Source organism: Lissotriton vulgaris, chromosome 8 (assembly GCF_964263255.1).
Source record: "Lissotriton vulgaris chromosome 8, aLisVul1.2, whole genome shotgun sequence".
Classification (NCBI taxonomy): Eukaryota; Metazoa; Chordata; class Amphibia; order Caudata; family Salamandridae; genus Lissotriton; species Lissotriton vulgaris.
This window is the reverse complement of record NC_141696.1, coordinates 718,576,503-718,591,987: the sequence shown is the minus strand read 5'-3', so window position 1 is coordinate 718,591,987 and position 15,485 is coordinate 718,576,503. Positions and strand designations below refer to the sequence as shown.

Here is a 15,485-nt window from a genome sequence, read left to right as displayed (position 1 = left end):
TTGTATGATGATGATTTGTTACCCGTTAGTTCCTTGAAATTCTAGTTGGATAATCTATACTCGATAACAGGGCTAAGTGATAGGCCTTAATTAAGCGGATTGGAATGCTCAGGCCTTTGTAGAAGTCATTTTTCTCTCTGCCCAAATTATCTATAAAGTTGTACCTTTATCTAAACTTAACAATCTAGGCCATATAATAGGCTCTATCTTACCAATCGCATTATTCATGTTGGGAACCATACTTGTGAACCATGCATTACGGCTGGAGTAACTTTTGCTACATAGGCTTTTAAAAAGGGAGTAACAGAAACACATCAAATTCTCATTGAAACGTAGTCGTTTATCAGAAAATAATTTTTCTTGCCATTTTATTTTTAAATGATGGGCTTTATGATAACTTCTGGACAAAATGAAATCCTAATCTGTACAGTTACCGTTTCAATCTGTATTTGTTGATGTAACAGGACCTTCCATATGATCACGTGTCAAAAAAAATTGTTTGAATGTTCTCCAAGTTTATTGAAGGCGGAGTTTCTTCAACATATTCATCAGGGGTATTAATCATTTTTTGGAGTAACATGGAAGTACGATCCATTAAAAGGAAATTGTAGGCATAAAATAGTGCACAGCACTGCACTGATGCCAGGTGTATAGGGTTTATCAGACTCCTGTCCGGAAAATGTAATTGATGAAAATGTTAAATAGATATGGTACCAGAATACACTCTTGCCTTTCTCCGATATATCTTTCAATTACTGTCGCCTGCTATTGTTGAGCTTACATAGCCCTGTAGTTGACATGGAGCTGTTGCATAATATATACACATCAGGGTGGGGCTCCCAAGTTGACAAGTTTGAATCATGATTTACCTCTTGGGATGGAGTCAGAGGCCAGCACCATCACACTGCATTTGAAAAAGAGTAAGTTACCAACATACAGCCTCTGAAGGTCGCTGCAGGTAAATTGGGCACAAAGTAAAGAAAAGCTGCTGTGTTACTGTAACTGCAGGCCCCAGGTGCCGCCTTTACACCTGAATCATCAATACCATGTATAGAGCTTTTCTGACCATGAGCACTATAGACAATATTAGGGTTCACCAACCTCTACTCTTTACTTCACAGGGAGTTGCAGGGTCAGGGGATCTGGAAGATCAATGTCTTATCATGGTATGGAGTGGATTAAATCTCACCATCCTTTGCACTGACATTGCTCCCATAGAAGTACCAGAAAAAGCAGGCTAGCAGCAGATGCTGTGATGAGCCTCTAGGGTTCAGCAGCAACACGTACCAACCTGTTCCCTATATACAAAATATAACAATGTGTACTATTCTTAGCTGTTCACATAGCGATTGCTAAAGGCTTCTTTGCTGCTTATCAGGTGTATATAACATAAGATATTGCTGCAGAACTCTATCATCTTCATTTCATACATTTCAGAATACGGCGAAAGGCTGACCCAATCATGCTGATGCCCCAGCTAATTATCTGCATGTTAGTCAGACATACCAGCAATAGGTGCAGACGTACCCACTAATTGACCTGATTAAACTATGCCAACACTCTCCCAAGCATCTAGAGGTTGGTCTCCAGCATTTGTGGCGAAATTTGTAAATATAAAAGAGGAGATTTCGCAAGCATGTAGTACTCAACTACTATTGTAGAATGTAAATTAATGCTATAACTACTTTGTTGGCTAAGGGTGTGCTAAACAGGGTGTAGATGGGTATGAGATCATCTAGATATGTATACAGAACGTTAACTGACAAAACTACGTCAAAGGGATGATATGGTCATGAACCAAATAACCAAAGACTAAAAAACACTCAAAATTTACAATTACAATTAGTTACCACCATGATGTTAACTGTGACATTATTTGTTACATCATGAGCAGTGCAGGGGTAGAGTCATAACTGCGTAGCTCACCATAAGGGTAAAGTCATAACTGCGTAGCACACAATAGCGGACTTTCAGTGATTTTTATAGTTTGTGTTGTAACCATAACGTTCCCTCAACTGAAGTTAAGAGGAATTTGTTTTTTTATGTCTTTTGAGCATTACATTTCCTCTTAACAAGGTTATCCTAGTGAAAGTTTACACATTTATGATATACTTTGGTGTTGCCTATTTGTTGGAAATAAATTCTAAACACAAAATATTGACTTGCAGATCATGTTTGAATTGCACTCTAGGTGTTCAAACGTTGCAGAAATGATTTTACATAGAAAATAACACTTAAGAAAAATGTGCTTACTTTAAATGTGCAAAAGAATCATTTTAGAATGCATTTTTGCTTTGAATAAAAGGATGTTTTCACATAGGCAATAACCCGTACGGGAAAGGTGCTTACTTAAATGTATATGAAAATAACGTGAAGACATTTTTTTTGTAATAAGCTATCATACTTAAATGTGCCCCTTTATCTGGGCCCAAGAATGTTCTATTCTACTCTTGCTCATACCTAAGTAGACATTTATTTAGGACATTTTACCTAGCATTATCATCCTGCTAAAGAATGTGCTGACTAAGTTTAAGTTCCCTTAGTCTAATCACACTATAATATATCATCCGTACAACAATAAGCCTTGCTATAATGAATAGACTGTAAAAATGAACTATGACTTAAGACATATTTTATGTATGCTTAACTAGAACATCACTGATATATTTGTTTCCGTCTCATAAGAGCTTTCCTCCATAACACTATCATATCGCACCAGTGTTAACTATACCTCGGCGTGAATGTTTAGCGTTGGAATCTTGAGAAGAAGCAACTGAAGGTGACAATACAATCGGACGAGCATTTTCCATTGGATGAAGGCATCAGACAATTACTAAGGTTCGCTACATTAGTGTGGGTTTTTATTTTAATGAGCAGTATTGGTGAAGTTAGGATTATTATAATTACTAAGATGATTATTTCCCTTCTTCCACAATTACTCTCTTATCTCCCAACTTGCAGACAGCTATTGCTAAAGGTGACTTTATTCATTTTCCTTTACTTTGATCAATGCTACTGTAACAATCTATCAATCAGTGATATTCTGAGAGTTGCTACTGCAACTGTTGGGTACTCAGCTGAGTTTCCAGAACGACTCTTTATGGGAAGTTCTCTCTATGCTCCGAAATCTCGCTCTTTTCTAAAAAGGAACTCTTCATGGGTTTCTATGCGTACAGTAGATTAGGCTGTTAGCTAGTTAGTGACAAGATCCTTTATGGAACAATCTGCATTTGACTTATGCTGTCACTAATCAACCTTTTAGTCAACATATCTGTAAACCTGACAAATCTGAATGAAGTGGACAAAACCATACTAATCCTTAAGATAAATAAAGGTTTTGAAAACGTATTCAATATCTCATCATTGACTGAACATTAATGAACTGGCAGTTTATTATATTGCTTGAATTTTGCTCTTGTTCCAGATCCATTCACAGCACAGTGGCAAAGGTTCATTGAGTTGTCAAGCACCATTGGGATTTCCAAATGGATGAAACGTGTAAGTTGGGGTGTTTAGTATTAAATACCATCAGGCCAAATCCTTTAGGCGCTAACAGTTTCAACCAGTCCCTCTGCCCCCAAAACAATGTCCATTGAACTTAGAGAGCTAAGCACAGACTTTGACTGTGACTTTTGGCCATAGCCTAACCAGTCCCTGGTGCGTACTGGCAATAGCCTGTACATATGACCCAGAACCACTGGCCTTTACATAACTGTTTTTCATGTGATGTGGTCTTGTGTACCTTTGCTTGCCGTTATGAGGTTTTTGCATAGCATAATGGCACTAGCAATGACATTTCCAAGCGGTTTTGGTCAAAGAGCATTGAACAGGTCACAAACCTGTTCACATGATTTGCAAACCACAAAGTCATTGCACTTTTCAGCTCCACTAATTTACATAGATGGCCCTTTCAAATTTTATCACAAACTACAGAACATATTTGCACTAAAACATTAAAGATTATTTTCAGGTAGTAGCTAAGTGTGCATGCCAGGTGTGGAGGAAATCTGTTCCGTTGTTTTCACTACCACGGAGAAAGAATAATACTATGCAAATAAGGAATGACTCGTTTAGGACGTCCAACTTATTAAACAAGTCTGTATGAAATTTAACAAAAACATTCAATGGAAGCTAAGAATTTTTGAGGAATGTTTGTGTAGATTCTTCAAAAAGAGACAGCATGTTTTGCAAAGGGGATCGAGCCTCCAACTGTACATTTCATTCTGGAAATGGACAAAGACTATTGTGCAGATAGTTGGTCCAGATTTACATATGGTTGACAGCTCGTCTCCGATAGCATAGACAAGTTTAATAAAAGCACAATGGTGTGCACCCAGAGAGTTTATCTGTGGTTCAAATCAGTCCAAACATGTTCATCAGGGCAAAGAACCACCTAACACTTTTAAATGCAAACAAATCATACTTTTCACTCTTATAACTCTTCAAGCTTTTCCACTTATTGGACAATTAAAAGCACTAACTCGTCAAATTTTAGGTGTAAACAACTTACATGGTTTTTAAATTTAAAAAAAGCTAAAATATTATGAGGTGTCAGGTATAATTCTACTGGCGTACGTTTTTCAATTCAGACAGCAGAAAGGCAGGCTGCGATGCCAACAGAATTTTTAGAACTCATAATGAAAAGAAGTAGTTAAGGATCTGGAACAAATCAAAGTGAAAATGTCTGACATCTTAAAAAATACTTCTGGGGTTCCGCATCTGAAAGACAAGAGAAGTACAGTGTTCCTGGGTGGCAAGTCGACCACCCGGAGAGTACTCAGAGTGGTGAGGATGTGGGGAATACCTCCTTTCGTAACTAGGACCCTCACACACCCAGCAAGCTAGGTGTCATGCTTCATCGTATGGGTCTGCTCCTCGTCGGGCCGGCGCTGCAATGCTCGACGGGCACCCATAAAGGGGCTCTTTATCGGAGATCTTTTATTCCTTGCCGTATAGGTGCCTTGGGTATTCTGGAGTGGTCTAAGGGGTAGAGCGTAATTTTTGTCTGATTAAAATAAAATAGCTGCCCGCCTTCTTTTACTTTTTAATCAGGTTGTGACCTCTCCAGAATAAAAATAATTATAGAGGATTCCCTTACCTGTTTTAACCCATACACCACATCTACATCTTACTAGGCCCCTCATACCCACGGCACCTATACGGCAAGGAACAAAAGATCTCCAATAAAGAGCCCCTTTATGGGTGCCCGTCGAGCACTGCAGCGCCGGCCTGATGAGCAGACCCATATGATGAAGCATGACACCTAGCTTGCTGGGTGTGTGAGGGTCCTAGTTCCGAAAGGAGGTATTCCCCACCTCCTCACCACTCTGAGTACTCACCCCGTGGTCGAATTGCCACCCAGGAACACTGTACCCCTCTTGTGTTCTAGTTTAACCCAGGGCAACTACGGTGGACCTTTATCAAGCCCCGTTTGTCCCCTCTTTTGTTGAATAAGTTCCGCATCTGAAGTCACCAGGAACACAATACAATGTAAGGAAGTCACAGTTTCCGATTCATCCACATTAACATAAAAGTCCTGAAAAACTGCAACCATAACTTTTTTGAAGGGTCCTCTCCCCTCCTTAACCCCTTAGATAAGCTGTTTGGGAGACAGGTGTAGTCTGTTTATAAAATAAATGTTTTGCATGTACTTAAAACTATTATAAATAAAAAGATATGCCTTCAAATGAAGCACTTATCAGCAGGAATGGAATACTGTGAATGGGAGAATGGCTGCCCTTCCCAGTAGCACTCAACGGGCCCGTCTCTTTTGCCTCTGACACAAGTAAATCGAGCTAAACTGTTGCCAACAATAACTTACGGGAGTGAAGTACTAAAAGGCAGAGATGCTAAGATTCTGGAAAATACAGTCACAGCTGTGTATATGATTATATTTAGCCTGCCCAACAAATTTCACCTGCCCAAATCAGGCTTGAGTTTGGCGTCCAGAAACAGACCCTGGCAAGCCAGGGCGCGTATATATTAGTTTGAAACAAAACGCGAAAAGCCAAACAAGGAACCTTAAATGACCATCTATGGAAAAAGCTAAAACATCCAGCCTCAGCAGCCACAAAGTACCTCAAAAGGAGTCTGTTGAATCCTGGTTTACAACAGCTTTGGGACACCCCGACAAGCCATACCACGCTGAAAAGATTGGTCAGGAAAACAATTAAGTATCTCTCATGGATTAAAGATAAGGCATCATTCGCAAAAAAGTCACACTGCTAGATGATCCAGAACTCATATACCACACAGGTATTGCAGAACTATCTCGGTTTGGGTTATTCAAAAATAACCAAAATGAAATTCTTAAAGTACAGGCTGGGTCTGTTACCCTGTATCCGGCACCTCCCGCACTGGTTAAAGGAAAAGGCGGGCTTCTTCTGTCGGTTATGTGGTTCGGAGCCGGAGGAATTGCCGCATTTGCTGTGCTCATGTAACAAACTGTTGGAAGAACGAAAGCACCTGCTAAAATTCCATTTTAACCGACAAGGAATTTGTTCACAAAGACAGGCAGTTCTTGCCTGCCTCGCACCCCACGATCCCCAGCTGAACTGTAGATTTGTGAGGTTTAGGATGGCAGTGGAAAAGAAAATGTCAAAAGCTGACTCTTAATTGCCTTTTGGACACTCTTTGCATCTCACGAACCTCACCTGATCTGCGGACTTGTGAAGCTTAGTAAGGCACTAGATAAATCATTATGACTTGTTCTTAACTGTCTTTTAGATAATTTTGGTATTTCATGATTCTCAGTAGAACAGTAGCCTTGTGATATTCATGAAGGTTGAGGGAAAGAATTTGCCAAAACCTGTTCTTAACTGTTTTTAGACAATTTTACTAATGAACCTATATATTACTGTTAATTAAAACATGAGATTTTATGCCTTTATTTAGGAAGGTAAATTTGTGAGTGGGGATATACTGTTTCTTCTTTTTTTTACAGGGAGGTAATTTTAAAAAAAATATATATTGTTTATTTTAAACCTTATATTGCAATGGTTTTAAGTAACTATGCAAATAAACTACTACTACTACTCGTCAGTAGAAATCAGGCACTCTGTGATAGTAACTACATGCACTTTCATATTTCAAATGTAAGCCATGAATGAAAAGATGACACCACTGCCCCTTTTTGGGAGTGCCGCATACCATAAATTTGAGAAAGTTAAATAGCTACTGCAAAAGCCAATAGGCCCGGCCTTGCATGCAGGTGAAAGGATTAAACTGATTAGTTTATTGCAAGTACATTCTACAAAAGCAAACTGAAAAAAAGCAAACATGAAGCCTCCTAAATATGTCGATCATATACTTGTAAAAACAATTTCTTGAAATTAGCTATTACACCTTGAAAGAGTGAGTCATGTTACACGTTTTAACGCAAAAACTAAATCCTACATATACCCTCCATGTCGCAAATATGTTATTCAATACAGTCCAAATGCATTCAGATGGGCCCTCAAACTCACAATCATACTGCTAAAAGAAAAACATGGAAACGATTTTTGAAAAAAGGCATTGCTACTCTCGCCCTAACGTTCAGCTTCATCTATCTGTATTCCAACGAATCTACTAAAATAGTGCAACCTGGTGCAAATGTGAAGGTATTCGGGGATCCCAGGAAAGGCCATACGAAGTTATTGCTGCTCATTCATCCTTAGATGAGGCAGATAATTTGATGTTTTACTGTTGCTTTTATAAACCAGACATCGAGTTTTTTCAATGAGCAATTAACAGATTATATTGGCTGAGTTAATATGATCTTTATTGAGTTAAAACTGAAAATCTACATGTACAGAGTTGTCTGGGCAGTGAAGCCAGAGTACAGCACCTTAATTACCGAAGGAATAAGCATTCAATGTGTAGTGTGCAATGCATGAAGCAATACCACGGGAAATTGAATTACTTGAGTGTTAAGTTTTAGTACAAGTATCTTTGCGGCATAAAATTTGTTCCGGTTCATAGTCATCTCACTCCTTTAAATGGAGGAATTCAGCATGTGAAATCAAGCAAACATACAACTCAATCTTGGTTTGTATTTTTACTTCTTTTGATTGGGCAATAACCCTGGCTAGTTTATGTTAAACTTTTTAAGTAGCACCAAAAGCCCAGGTATCCATGTGCTACAATAAATTGTGCATGTTTTTCATGGGATAACGTACAATTCTTTCAGTTCCAAGTCATTTCAAGCTCAATTCTAAAATCAAGTGACACTTTTTTCTTTTTGCATTCCTTTTTTCAGAGGATAAACCTGCATGCATGTAAAATACTGAAGTTCAGAGTCAAAGTCAGAACGCACTTGCATCGCGATCGAAGGCAAACCTCTTTATCCCACACCTCTCTTTTGAGGATCCAAGGAAGGGTGAGACTTTGAAGAGTGTTCAACCTGAAATCAATGGGAATGAAAGTTTTTGGTGGGTGAGATAGGTTTCCACGGCACTTGGTCCCACTAAAGTCTGTGTCAGGCATTTAGCATGTTTGAAGGATGAAAACGTGTTCAAGATGTGACAACCTCCAGAGGGGTATTGATAAAAAAAAATTGCACTTTTTACGTGGTCACCCACATTTTTTGCACATTGCACACTGGGGTACTTCTGTTTAGACCCGAATGTATGTACACTGACCCGTAAAATATGGTAAAATTAAATAACTTAATAGGCATATTTATCTTTTCCGACAGGCCATATTGTAAGTTGCAGGAAATACATCAATGGCATGGAAAAATGTAAACATCACATCAAGACTGCAGCACATGTTGGTCTATCCACGAGGCTGACAAAGAAAACATGGCTTGAGGCCTAAATGCGTAGCCTGCCTGCTGCAGCTTGGTAACCGGAGACTTAACCTGTCATATCAACCCTTTTTGACATGAAAGAACATGCCTTTTAAATATTAAATAAGCCATGCCAGTGTAGGCCTTGTGGCATACAAGATAGGATGCCCAGTACTTTTACGTGGAACATATAATAATTTCACATTGCCATTTCCTTATAGTGACTTGCTCCAGGTAAGAATGTAGTTGATGCTATGAGAAAAACTTAAGTGCAATTAAATTTAAAAAAATTTGTTAAAGTTGGTTTGGGATAAACTACAGAAATGATTCAACGTTTTTTTTTATTTTTTTAGAAAAGCAGTGGTTAAAAAGTTGGTATTTGCCTGTCTGAAGTTCAAGGCTAATTACTAGGCTTAGCCTTCAGTCAGCTGTCTCCATTAGTACTTTGCCCTTTAAGAGGTGTAAAAACTAATCCCAGAGCAGAAACAATGGCTCAGGTATTTTGCATAAGACCTGCATATGAGGTATGTGACTCGTCCTCTTTCAGGAAGGTCTGTTGGGGAGAGTTCAGGAACGAAATTAACTTGAAAGAAAGGAGGGTGAAGCCTGCCCATACGCAGTTAAGTGTAAATGTAGGCCTGGGGAAAAGAAGTTCTTTGATCCTAGGGTACCGCGTTGCCAACTTCATACTAGTCCATTTAGGAGGGGGTGAGTGGTCCCATAACTAGCTTAGTATGTTTAAAAAAACAGGAAATGACTTTTCTTGAAATATCCCTGGCTGGGACACCACCGCCTCCAAGGACACAGGGGTTCTGCCATGTTCGATTCACGGCATAACAGTGCACTGTGGGATACTTTGTGTTAGGGCAAACTAGATGTTCTGTGAACGTGGGAAGGTCTGCACTCTGGAGCTTTTTTCTCTTTTCTTAGGGAGTGTCTAGGAGTCACCCACTGGCTAGCGAACATTACGAAAATAGCACCTAATCCCCAGCTCATCAAAACACATCAAGACTTATGGGTAAACAAGAGAAGGGCTGGGCCTGCTGTCTGTGACCTGTGCAGAGACCTGAAAGGCAGGGATTTCTCCCACTTGTCACAGGATTGAGAAGTGGACACCAAGCATCAGTTGACTGATCTCCTCTGTGGCTCAAGGACACAAACTGCAAGAGTTATTTTTCCTGGAGTTACCAACTGACTAATAGCAACTAGTCCTGGACTGAATGAAGCCTGCTGGTGGCCTCTACTGGAATGAGTCCTGGTCCCTAGCTGCTGGCCCAGAGGTCCTTGGAGCCTTAGAAGAGACCAAGAGGAAACTCTCCATAAAAACTGAAAAGTTGGGACTCAGAAAAGTTTTGAACTTTGGACACTGCAGGAAAGGTATTCAATTTTGAGAGTACTTTGTCTGACACAAATTCAGGCTTGCCCCACTAAAGGTTTCTGGGCTCCATAAAAAAAAACCAAAAAAAAAAAACCAAGGGCCAATGGAAGATAGCTAAGCCTTATGTAGAGGTTATTTATTTATTTAAAAAGTCAGAACTTGAAGGTAAGCAAAGGATGACCATCAATGCAAAAGGAAGACAATTGCGAACATCTGCAGTAAACTTCAAAAGGTGGAGGAAACAGCAGAGATACGTCTTCTAGCTGCTGAATACTCTAGTCAAATGATTGGCGCTGCCTAACCTGGAGGTTCTCTTAGACACTCAAGTCCAAAACAAGCAGAGTGTGCAGGGAGCCCATGTGGCTTAGCGGCAAATGCTGATCATGTAACCTGTGGAGTCAGGTTTGAATCCCAACTTCCACTCCAGAAAGAAGACAAATCTCCCTGTCCTGAAAGACAACACACAACAGTCTGTTGTGAGGCACTTGTATGTACGTGGGCAAGGCTCATGCTATGTGAAACTATCAAAAATATAAATGTGGATTCTGCCTGTTCCCCACACACCTATCTCCTCTTCAAAGAATGAATGGCCTTTGATGTTAGAAATAAATACCCATTTAGTGGCTGAATGAAAATGAAAAATCTAGGCTCAATCTTGGCTTCCCTCCTTAATTGTGTAATTGTAGTCAAACACTTATTTCACCAGCCTCGTTTTCGTTCATTGTCACATCAAAGACCCTAAAACGTCTTGTGTTTGATTTAATGGCCTATAATGTTGTTCCATGTACAATAAGAATCATGGCCACACATATGGTACACATGACAACTGATTTGCATCTTACGACGATCGGATGAATGTTTCAATTATTAAATACTAATCGATGCAGAGATATCCGATGTTATAAGTTGAAACGATCTTACATGTTAAAGCAACATGCTTTTTTATTATTATTTTGGGGGCACCTAATCGTTTTCTTACACGATGTGTGGTGCTGGTGCATAATTAGCAAGTCAAATATTTTTAGTGGTCGGCTCGTGTACGGGATCTTACAGCCAGAGCCGACCCGTGGCTCGGCTCTCACTCCTAATTTGTTATTTCACCCAGACATGCCAACCCTCCCGATTCAGGCGTGAGACTACCGATTTGAAGGCTAGTCTCCCGCCTCCCGATTCCAACAAGCAAAAACCCGATTCCTCGGGGGTTTCAGCTGACAGGGCTTGGTATTGTGTAAAGTGCTAATTGTTCCAGCAAAGAGTGGAGATGCAGGGGCTCTCGAAGGGGTGAAAAACCAACAAAGCGTCATTAACAAGGGAATCGTCTTTTAAAGACCTGCGAAGTATTGGGGCTGGGGGTGCTGTTTCAGCCCAGGCTGCCACAGGGGGGTGGGGGGTGCATGTACTGCCAACAACCTGCCAGGCCAGTGCCCAACACTTGCATCACCCTCTCTGCCTGCCATTATGCTCCATGCTTTTGAAAGGTAAGAAAAAAACGTGCATTTGCTTTTCAAATGTCCAATCCTGCAGCAGCACACTTCCAAAGCCCATACATGCCAGTAACCCGATTCAAAGCCCCATTCTCCCGATTTTTTTTTTCAATCTCCCACTTTGCTCTCCTGAAATGTTGGCATGTATGATTTCACCCACCTCTACACATCTGTGAGTTGTCTCTTTTCGGAGAAGGTCAAATATTATGAGGCAAAAATACAAGCGTTAAATGTTATTATAATGGACGGGCCATTTACATGCACGCAAAGAAATGTAGGTGGCTTGGACTCCAGTGCCTGCTGCGCTGACACATGGGAGAATAGTTGGTGGAAGGTGTTTCCTACCTGTAACTTTTCACCAGCTCCATTAGAGGGAGTGGGAGGACAGTAGAGATGCTGCGGAACCTACCTTTAAAATTCTTGATGGTTAGTTTCCTGGAGCCCCCCGAGACTGCAGCTTTCGCTGCTGCCAGGGAACCGCCGCTACCCTTTGTCAGCCCGTTGGTGTGGCCGGCCGCGGCGGGCGAGAAGCCGACTTTTCTAGGTGCCTGCTGCTCCTCTTCCGCCATGGCTGCCCCGTTAGTAGCGGGGTGGAGGCCTGGGCCGGAGACCCTGTCTTGAGAAGTTACTGTTACCTAGGTAGATAAATGTTGAAGGAAAGTCACGCAGTGCACGACACGAAAGAGGTTTTGGCACTTTGATGCAGCCACGGGTGCACGGACACTCTCAGCTCCCTCCTGCCAGAAACGCGGGGAGTACGGTACGTACGCCGGTGCTGACTCCTCCCGCTGCCGCGGCGCACTCACACCGGGCAAGATGGCCTCTGCCGGCCGCCTCCCCCTCCACAGAGCATCTCGGGAGAGGCGGCCCTATTCAAACAGAACCAGGACACACGGCGCACCGGTGAAAGAAGTGGAACCTGATATTCAGGGTACTACTGTGGCTGTGCTGCTCTCATACATGTGTTCTTGTGTACTCCTACGAGACTGCCACTGAGGCTTTCATGCTTCCGCTGTCAATCGGTCCGCACCGGATACAGCGAGTGCTGGAGCCAGAGGAGCTCGTTCACGTGCCCTCACCAAACGGCAGTAAGAGGCACACATGGACAATAACAACAACAACTGCCTTCGACGTCACTTCACATGGGAGGCGACAGCAGCCGTCTAGTCTGGATCACCAGATAACATTGGAGCGAGCCGGGGAGGATGCGCTCGCATAGGACGTTGACACAGAGGATGGACTATGGTAACAAGGCTGGACCGTACAAGGCAGCATTCGATCCACAATGAAGTACTGAACCTGGCGGCCATTTTGAGGTGTTGGTTATCCTCCAATTTGTTCGCTTCACCCTTATGAGCCCCTGCAGCCATACATGCCTATAACAGACCTAATTCATGCATTACACTCCCTATTTTTTTTAAACGAAAAATTGCTTTCTTTTATTAGTCTTCCGTCTAAATTTCATCCGCTTCAATAGATGTCAATGGGGAAAATACATTAAACGTTTTTTTCCCCCAAAATCTGCAGCTTTAATGTACTAAAATGTTGGCATGTATGTGCAATAAACGGCTACGCTGGTACATCTATGGCTAACTCAATCAATCAAAAAGCATGTATAAAAAGCATGGTGGCTTCGACCAAAGCGTCACTCCACCTGCAAAAAGACCAACACTAAGCCTGGGCTGTAAATTCCGTTCTGCTTGCGGAAGTTGGGTAATTTTGCGTTCCGCGGAGAACGCGGAATTGCAAAAAATTCAGCGGTCCATGGTTTTGCGAAATTTTTTACCTGTTCGCGCTTTCAAAATGCGTGTTTGCAAGGTATTTCAACCCAAGCACGCAAAAAGCGTTTGCAAACAGGAAAAAAGCATTGCGAACACGCGGAACAAGCACTTCCGCGTGTTCACAGAACTTTTGTATGCTCGCAGAGATTTTTTACCATTTCGCTGAGCTTTGCATAACGCGACTACGCAATTTCCACCCACCCCGAACCAACACCACACAAAACCACCTTAAGTATTAATCTAAGTCAAACAGCAAGGTTTTTAGATCTCTTTTAAAAATGGCAACTGACTATGCCCTTCAGAAATTAAGCACCAACATGTTCCATAGCTTGTCCATAAGTACCACAAAGGCTCTAGCTCCACATTGGGCCAGTTGAAGTGCAAATGTGGTATACATTTTCTGTACGCTTACTCTCTTTACTATACCTGTACTGGGCCATCTACGATTAGACAATCTGCAGCATTTCCATTTACCCCAGAGCCAATGATCCTCTGATGAATCTTTCTCCGTTGATAGGAGGAGTGGAAATTAGGGTGACCAAACACCATGTTAGCTGTCCAATGAAGACCATAAATTGACAGGTAACTTATACATTTGAAATCAGATTTAAGTACACCACTCTCAAAACCATGCTGTAGGAATAAAGAATTTGCAATAGGAAGACCCAACCTCCTAAAGAAATTAAGTCGGACTAGAATTATGCAATGTAAAAATTCTGCTAGGGCCACACACAATAAAAGAAGCAGAACTTGATATTCAGTAAAAGCTTACTGATTCTCCCTACATCGCATTTACATCATTGGAAAATAGCACAGTTTCAATGGAAGAACCAATAAGAATCAATAATAGACTCAGACAGATATTACATTGATTTGGTTATTGTATTAGAAATTCAAAATGTATGGCATTAAACAGTCTTTTAAGTAAATGGTTTAAATGTATCACAGCTTGCAATATAATGTCAAAAATTTAGGCCCAGCTTCAAAGAATGATTATTGCATAATTCAATTTACAGAGTTACAGAGTCCCACTACCATCAAAGGCAGAATGATAGTCCATTTATCTAACAGCTCATGATCCTAAGAAAAAGGGAAAAAAGTTCATGTTTAAAGTCCACTAAGAGCGAGTCCATTATATGGGACAAAAGAAATAAAGAAAATGAAATGGTTCAGCAAAGCAGGGCCTCAACACATCAGCTATTGACTGTAATATTTGCCAAACAGTCCAAAAGTAAAAAGCCAAAAAAGATAGGTTTCAATTTATCAAAAATTGATCATCAAAGTGTTTCTGGTCTCAAGTAAGAAAAATCAGAATGGCGCTTATTAAGAGGCAACAATCAAATGGAGTTGCCCCTCCTTTGGGGGTTCTTCGTATAAAGTCTCTGGAAGAGTCCTAGTGATGTAGCATCAAACTACTGTCAGAAGATTGTCATGTTCTCGGATTCACCTATGACCTTTGCAACTACAAAATGATTTCCCATATTAGTGATGAGAAACGAAAGATTTAAAGTCCACATAGGCCTAACAACGGTGAAATAGAATAGAAAGTATCAGTTTGTAGTAACAGCTGAAATTCTGTTCCCACTGGAACAATTCACTGTGAACGTTGAGGAAATATTTAGGAACGCTGAATGTTACACATGTACTGAACAAATAAGGCAACATTTTACTACTTGCAAAATAACTATTGTAGTAGGCCAAGTAATAGGTCAGTATTCGGGATAAGCACATTTGAAAAAGGCCTCAAATTGGCATAACAATTTGAAATGAAATAAACTACACACCTATATCAATTATAATGCAATACAATCATTTCATATTGAAAAAAAGTCAAGTATTATCAGATAAAAATGACCAAGATTAAAAATATTCTATTACCACCATTTTCTCAACTTTCACATGATTATATAATTTTCTAAGTTCTTATTACAAAAATCATTTTTACCTTTTTATAAACTACAGAATCTCTAATATTATCAGTTCATAAATTCTTTTTAGTGACTACACAAGTACAATGAGACAGCAGCATTGCAATAGAAAATACAAAATTCCAATCCTCTACGATACACATA

The 15,485-nt window shown here is 40.5% G+C and overlaps 1 protein-coding gene across 1 annotated transcript in view; it reads right to left on the bottom strand.

Annotated features, from left to right (window-relative positions):
* The window catches only part of LOC147697921 (cullin-4A), a 625,511-nt gene extending 613,079 nt beyond the window's left edge, over positions 1–12,432 (bottom strand). The window contains exon 1 of the mRNA XM_086934608.1: positions 12,042–12,432. Within this exon, the coding sequence (XP_086790734.1) occupies positions 12,042–12,201 (160 nt within the window). The 5' untranslated portion in view covers positions 12,202–12,432. The remainder of the gene's footprint in view (positions 1–12,041) is intronic.
* Positions 12,433–15,485: the final 3,053 nt, after the last annotated feature.